Raw genomic sequence first — 7,694 nt, forward strand, 5'->3', positions numbered from 1 at the left:
GGATCTCACCAACGAGATAAACGCTGTATATTGATAATGAATTATTGAAACGCACTATTAATCAATATTTAATAATTATATGCTTATAATAATAAAAATTCCTATAATATAACTTCACGGTCACCACGATGGTATAAGGCAAACGATAAAAAAAGATAAAACTTATGTGGCAATTATATTAACGATTATTAAATATTCAGCGTTAAAACATTATTTTTATTTAAATGATAACAAAACAATGCGACTTAATCTCCATCGACGTAAAAAATAGATAGGAAAAGTATAGTAACAGAACAGAAATGAGCGTATGAGGAAGCATTTTCAACTTGTTATTTATAATCCATGAAAAGATGTAAAATTGATTACGTATTATGAGATATAACGAGAAAAATATGAAGGTAAACTCGCGAGAGATAAATCGAATAAAAAGATTTCCTATTCTTTCAACTTTAATCGATATTTATTTGAGTTAAAAACGATTATTTATCAAAGATAAGATTACTTCCACTTTCGTGTTTCTCAAACAAGATGGAATTGTTGAATCTAATGCACGGTGAATCGTTAACCTAATATAAAAATAGGTGTAACTGGTGTGTACCATAGGGTCTCGTTCATAGCAATATCGGCTTCCTGGCACGGTGCCCTCCTACGAGAGCAGACTTCCCTTCCCAAAGCATCAAATCGTTTCCTCGTGTCGCACATGTACAGCATCGGTGCTGTCCCTAATTCTTCGAATAGACATTACGAGAATTTAACGATTACAGTTATCTGTTACGATGAGAATGATATTTTCGCATATACTACTATATCAATAATGCCACTGAATATACTCATGCTTTGCAAATATCTATGAATTTTCTATCATCGAATCGCTAATTTCTATTCCATATTTCGATAAGGATTGTTTTACCTTCATATACCATCGTATAAATATATCTCGCAAACAAATAAAATATCATTTCGAATAAAATGTTATTTCGTAACTATTTCGAAGAATGCCATTTCCACGACTCATGAGAAAACGATTTTATCAAAGCTTTATTTATATTTGTAGCTTTCATTTCTAACGATGTTTTCTTTTTCCATTTATTATTTAATAAATTAAACACAATACGTTCGACGTATGCAATGAGATTTCATTTTTAATGATTCTAAAAAAGATCATTTTGTGCCTATGCTATGCTTTACGATTGTCTCTATCAATTAATAAAATGATATATAAAAATTTCTAATATTTCATATTTTAAATGTTATAGTTTATCAGATATTTCTAATTTTAAGATTAGAAAGATATATATAATCGGAAAAAAATATTGATGTAATGTTAATTAAATCTAAGATAAATAGTGATAAAAATATTTATATAGTTACAAAAGAAAAGATTAATTTTCGATTATATAAAATAAAAGAAAAATAAAAGAAAAGTAAAATTCTTGAATATTTTTTTGCTCCTATTATGATTAATCATTTTACTTCATAATTTTTCATTAATAGATAATTAGAGGAATAATTTTTCAAATTTTTTATCGTATTTTTTTTCCGGAATGAAACGGAAAAGAAATAATTACTTCTCTGTTAAACTTTGCACAAAAATTTATAACTTATCGACTTATTGAATCTAGAACAAAAGAAGCACGTGCTTGTGAAAGAACAGTGACATCGTTACATACCAAACAGTTGTCCTTTATTCGAAACGGTACGTATAGGTACTTAACCTTATTAAATCGTTTTCTCTCACGGTTAATTTTAACATTTGACGTTAATGTATTACAAATATCAAAGATTTCGATTTCTCTTCGAGCGAGGGAAAAAGTTAAGTTAAATTTCTATACATTTCGAGTTGCAAGATTCAAGGATGCACCACACTCACCTTTGCTGTCGTTAGATTAAAAATTTGGTCGAACCGAATTTTCGCATCACAGGCACGTAAAAATTGGTGAAATCGATTGTTAATTGTCCAACGATCGCGAAAAGGAGAAATTACGTTGTGTTTTAGGACGCGGTTAATTCAGCATTGCGACGTCGCCGTGTCGTTTTAATTCGACACGTTCTCTACCGTCGAGTCGAGATCTTACACGCCACTAGACCAGAGATTCGGTTATGTTGTGTTGTTATACCTATCCCATCGGACTACACTGTGCTTCGCTAACCGACTGGTCTGCTTTTATATATCGGGTGTCCCTGATCAATCGGCGGGGACATTGTATCATATAGTAGGATATTCCTGTAAACGTGTAACTTCTTTATGCAAAGTTTAATCGTAAACATCGATTTCCAGCATTGAATTTTTTTCTTCTTTTTCTATTTTCTATTTTTTTATTTTTTAAAAATTGATATTTTATTTCAATAAAAAATTTTATCATAATAATTCGTAAATAATCGAGATCACTCGACGATGTATTTTAAAGTGTTGTGAATAAATAGAAAATCGCAATTATTTACATAGATATATTCCACTTTAACTATATCTAATCATTCACTAGTGGTGAAGTAATAGCACGGTTGTTTCGACAAAATTGAATCATTAAAATGTAATCAGCAAGCAGATATCTTAATTTAAGTGTCTTAAGATTCTGACTAAATCTTAAATTAATATTTTGTGTAAACAGAAAATAATTCGTTGACAATTTGTTTTAAAGTGAATTTCTTATTCAATATCTTGTCTTATCTTTGCTTCAAGATTGCGTTATTGCGATAACACTTTCAATTTTTATCATTGCGCTATTTTACTTGACGCCAGATAATAAAGTTTTCTTTAAAAAATAAACCAACGTGCTATTTAAACTTTTTCTATTTACTACATATTCATCATTCTGTAAAAAAAAAAAAAAAAAAAAATCGTTTAAGAAGATAGAATATGATAGAAAAGGTATATTTATTAAGAGGAGAAAGAGAAATTAGTTATATTTTCAAAAATGTATGATTGCAAATATTATACATTAAATATTTAATATAAATATTATTTTGTTTCATCTGTACGTTTGAATACGTTCTTCAAAGCGTGTAAGTGCGTAACTGGTAATTTTGATCTGTCGTGTTACGCCTCCAGCGGTATATTGATGGTAGGGTATAATTTTGTGTAAAATAAAAGACAGTCAGTTTATTATTAATGTTCTTTACTGCGGAGAAATCTTTAATATTACTTGTTTGCATAATTATTCATCGCTGTAATCTTAAGTGGTTCTGACAATTAAATTTATTTGATTATTCTCGTTCTATTTTAATATTTTGATCTATTAAAAATTATAGATCTCTCTGTCAATCGTTAGAGAAACTAACTAAGAGAAATTAAGTATAAAAATCTACAAATTGCTAAATTATTTTATTGAAAATAAATCAAATTAACAAGTTAAATAAAAAATTTTCAATTGTTTACATTAAAAGGACTTATCTATGAATAATTCATGAATTTGTAAATTAAAAATTATATTTGTATTTTTTACTACAATGTAATGAAAATAATATGAATTTGAAAGATTTTTTTTTTAATTTAAATTTAATTTAAATATAATGCTATTAATTAATGCTAAATTTATTTATACATATTACTAAATATTATTATAAACATTGTAATAAATGTTAATATATATCTATATAAAAAATTCGTATATGATAATTTAAGCTTTTTAACATTAAGATTTTTAAGATTTTTAATCAAAAAAATAACAAAATTAATCATTAGAACTGCCTCTTCCGTGTATAAATTTTGTAGAGCAAATAGAGCAAATAATGAGAAAAGAACAAAAATAAACAAAAAATTGTGAAATCAATGCCATATTTAGAATGCAAATTAAATAAAGAAAAGATAAAAAATAGTAGAAATAGAATAAAGATAGAGTAAGAATTGAGAAGAATAGTGTCATCTTTCGAGTATCTAAAAGATACTTGCCTCTTAAAGGCAAGATAGAAGAAGAATTGACGCCATCTCTTAAATAGCTTTAAAAATAATTCTTCGAAAAAATATCTTTGAGACTCAAGAGATGGCGCTAACAATCAATTCTTATTCTATTTCTATCCTTTCTTTATATATTTAATTTGCGACACTCTGGAGATGGCGTTGATTTCAATATTTTTATTATTTCTATCTTCTTTTTATTATTAATTTCCTTGTTTATACTATATGCATAACCATAAGTACAACAATTGAATATATTCTCATTATTTCTTTTTTAAAATTTTTCTTCAAAACAAATGTATCTTTTTAATGTGAGAAATATAAATATTACATTCTTTAGAAATAATTAATTTAAAAATAATAAATTTAAACAAATAAAAAACTTTGTCGACTCCGCAACAAAGTTAAAGAAAAAATTTTAAAGCATTCTATATTATATTTATTTGAAATCCATAGATGTCATTATCTTGTCTGTCGAATTACCTGTGTATAATGTGTACCTATATATAAATAAGGAAGGAAAAATTTACGAGTCAGTTTCGTTTCGACCGTTGTGCCGTTTAGATCTATCGTAACATAAGTGAGTTATATATTTTGTTTGCAATTAAAATTATGCGTATTCAATTTGTATATTATTTAAAGTTGTGTACGAATTTAACATTAAAAATATATGTTTTTTTACGCGTATTAAAATACATTTATATTTCATATACTATATTTATATAATATAGTATATTAACTATTTATTTATAAATGTGATTATTTCGCGCGTTTTATTCGCGAGTATTGATATTTTTATTCCTCTGTTGGTTGGTACACTTTATTATAAAGGCATAGGAAATTGTTTTTTTGATTGTAATACCTAAAAACGTTAAATCATATTTTGGTATCGGAAAAATGTATAATGTTAGTATTTCATGTTTGAATTTGATTCATATACAAATTTAATTTTCGTTTGTTACGTACAAGAAATTGAATATTAAAGAATATTTCCAATATGAATATATTTGTATTGAAGTAAAAATAAAAATCTAAAAAATTTATTTAGATAAATTTAAAAAATTTTTAAATATAGTTTATTGATCAATTTTAAAAAATAAAAAGTAAATGTTATATTTTCATGGATAATAAAGAATTTGTCTTCCATATTATTTTATCTTTGATATTTTGTATAAAATTACTTAATTTGCGTGTACATTATATTTTATATATATGTTGATTTAAATTTTATAAGAAATTTATTATTACTTTTAATATAATATCGTAAAGATATTATCATCTGACAAAATTATTTTTTAATCATCTTCTTCTCGGTGTATGTATAAATATTGAAAACATCGATTTGTTCTGTCTCTATAAAATATGAAAGTATGAAATTATAAAATTACACAATGAAGAAGGTATAATTAAAAAAAAAAACAAATGAAATTTTTAAGTTTTTATATCTTTTCGTAATTATTATCATTATTATTAAAAAACATTTAATTATCTTTGAAAAGTTTTATAGAAATTATGTAAAAAATCGTAATAATGTTTAATACTATCATTAATCAAATTTTTTTTAAACTATTGCTTTAATAATATTCTAAAGTATTTTTAAATCATATATTTAATCATAATATTTAATATTTAATAATTAATACCAAATATTTAAATATTTTAAATGAATTTTTGAAATAAAATTAATAAGTATTAAAATACTTTTAAAATTGTTTTTGTATAAATAAAACTTGGTATAATTCAATTATCCACATCTAAAAATACATAAAACAATTTATACAACATTTTCATAATAAACACAAATACATAATGGACTATAATGTTGATATTGGCCGTATTACGATTTCCTAGCTTTTAAATTTATTACATTGTTGCAGAATTTTCACATACCAGATTTCGAGAAACATTTGTTACGATTTAAAATTTTGTTTCATATATTTGTTTGTCATGGTTAAAAATGTTTCAAGTCCATTTTTTATTATAATTAATTTTAGCTGGAAATATATAAAGATTACATATTAGGTCACGTACTAGTATTTCGAAAAGAAAAAGAAAATAAAGACAAAAATCTTTTTTTATTCCATGTCGAGTTAGTTCGATCCATTTAAAATTTCCTTACTTTCCTACATTGGACATGGGACTGAGCAGAATGAAGAAATGTAGACGAGTTCCACGTTCGTCGTACAATTTTATTGCCGGGGCGAACTCGTCTGTATCCAGCATTCGACATACACAGTTTCCTCTTTTTTCTTTCTTTTTTTTTTTTTTTTTTTTAATTACAGTTAGTTTCGATTGGTTGTCGACAATGTTGTCCGGGTTTTTTTCTTTTTTTTTTTTTTTTTTTTTAATTACAGTTAGTTTCGATTGGTTGTCGACAATGTAGTCCGAGTTTTTTTCTCTTTTTTGTTTTTATTTCCTTAAACGCAATAAATAAATGAATTCGCGCGCGTGTATCATTTACGAAAACGACAATATAAAATCGTAATTCTGCATTAGTAAATAAATTAAGTAAACGAGCGGTATAGAAGGGTGTGTAGAAGAAGTATAATCGGGATTTTGGGCGTATTTCGTATTTGATATTACAATAATACACTACCGGTTGCATTTTCGTGTTTTTTTTTTATGTGTATATATGTACGTGTGTGCGTGCATGCATGTGTATCTCGTGTGGATTCTTACGTGAACACGCGTGCTCTGTCGCGCGCGCGCGTGCTCGCGTGAATGTCGATGGGCATTGTTCAGTCGCTAGTTCCTACGTCACATTGCACATACAGCTAACGTACAAATATAATGACGTAACGTTTCGTACGACTCTACTTCCTAAAGTCTCTATACAGCGTGACACTACCCGCCGTTCAAAGGGAGTTTTTTCTTTGGAGCTGTTTCGAGACTTGGATATTTCTGGTTCCGGGATGCTGACTGGAGAAAAAAACCGCCTCCCAAAATTACTCGGTCGTTCAATCGTTGGAATTTCTTCTAGATCTGCCTGCGTTGATTCTCAGTATAAAAAAAGTTGTTGCTGCTGCTGCTGCTGCTGGGGGGCAGTGGGACTGGAGTATGATGACGATGTACAGGTATTAGCAAGGGGCTAGTTGCCATTCGTCGAGCGCTGCATTGCCGGAATTACTGCGTCTCTTTCAGTCCCGTAGATTTTACCGGCTTTCTTTGCCATACTGCCCAGCATTTCCATCGAACATTTATGCGCGGATCTCAGCGACAACGCCCATTCTTTCAAACTGATCTCATCCTACAAAAAGATTTATTTTTTACAGATAGAATTTTTTAATAATTCTCTTAAATTTAACTATAAATATTTTCTAATTTGTCTCTCGCTTTTTCAAAGAGATTTATTAAATCGTTATATGTGACTCACTGGATTTGTAAGTACTATTTTTGCGTCTCTCATACGGACGACAATACATTGTTCCCCTTTCACGTGCTGAAAATCCGCGCTAACTTCCTCAACCTAAAAATTTATTTACACATATATTGAAGAAATATAATATATGTTTGATATATATATATACAATTAAATTATATATATAATTAGCTATACAATTAAATATAATAAAAATATAAGTTAGATTTGAATAGAATTATTTTCCTTTTTTCTAAAAGACATTCTGTGATATTTTTATAAAACTTAAATTATTCAAAATTAATTTATATATATATTTTATCTTTTATGATATTTGAAACAAAATACCATGATTTCTACTATTAATCAAGTAATATTTTTATTTTGTAAAATTTAAATTATTCAAAATTAATTTATATATATATTTTATCTTTTATGATA

General features: G+C 26.7%; 2 protein-coding genes across 9 annotated transcripts in view; both read right to left on the minus strand.

The window, feature by feature from the left end:
• Positions 1–2,183, minus strand: part of LOC102678553 (beta-glucuronidase) — an 8,126-nt gene extending 5,943 nt beyond the window's left edge. Inside the window, exons 1-2 of one of the 4 annotated variants that reach the window (XM_006621912.2) lie at positions 1,871–2,148; positions 593–728 (exon numbers count right to left, since the gene is read on the minus strand). The gene's annotated coding sequence lies outside the window, so the exon portion shown is untranslated. Of the gene's footprint in view, positions 1–588; positions 729–1,866 lie in introns of all 4 variants that reach the window. The other 3 variants (XM_031513468.1, XM_006621913.2, XM_006621914.2) reach the window with 3 other exon arrangements.
• A 3,955-nt stretch (positions 2,184–6,138) lies between these two features.
• Positions 6,139–7,694, minus strand: part of LOC102678223 (G protein-coupled receptor kinase 1) — a 25,288-nt gene continuing 23,732 nt past the window's right edge. For all 5 annotated transcript variants that reach the window (XM_006621911.2, XM_006621909.2, XM_031513464.1 and 2 more), the window contains 2 exons: positions 7,269–7,361; positions 6,139–7,142 (listed from right to left, as the gene is read on the minus strand). In XM_006621911.2, the coding sequence (XP_006621974.1) occupies positions 6,984–7,142; positions 7,269–7,361 (252 nt within the window). In that variant the 3' untranslated portion in view covers positions 6,139–6,983. The remainder of the gene's footprint in view (positions 7,143–7,268; positions 7,362–7,694) is intronic.

The sequence above is a fragment of the Apis dorsata genome, unplaced genomic scaffold (assembly GCF_000469605.1).
Source record: "Apis dorsata unplaced genomic scaffold, Apis dorsata 1.3 scaffold_650, whole genome shotgun sequence".
In the NCBI taxonomy this organism is placed as follows: Eukaryota; Metazoa; Arthropoda; class Insecta; order Hymenoptera; family Apidae; genus Apis; species Apis dorsata.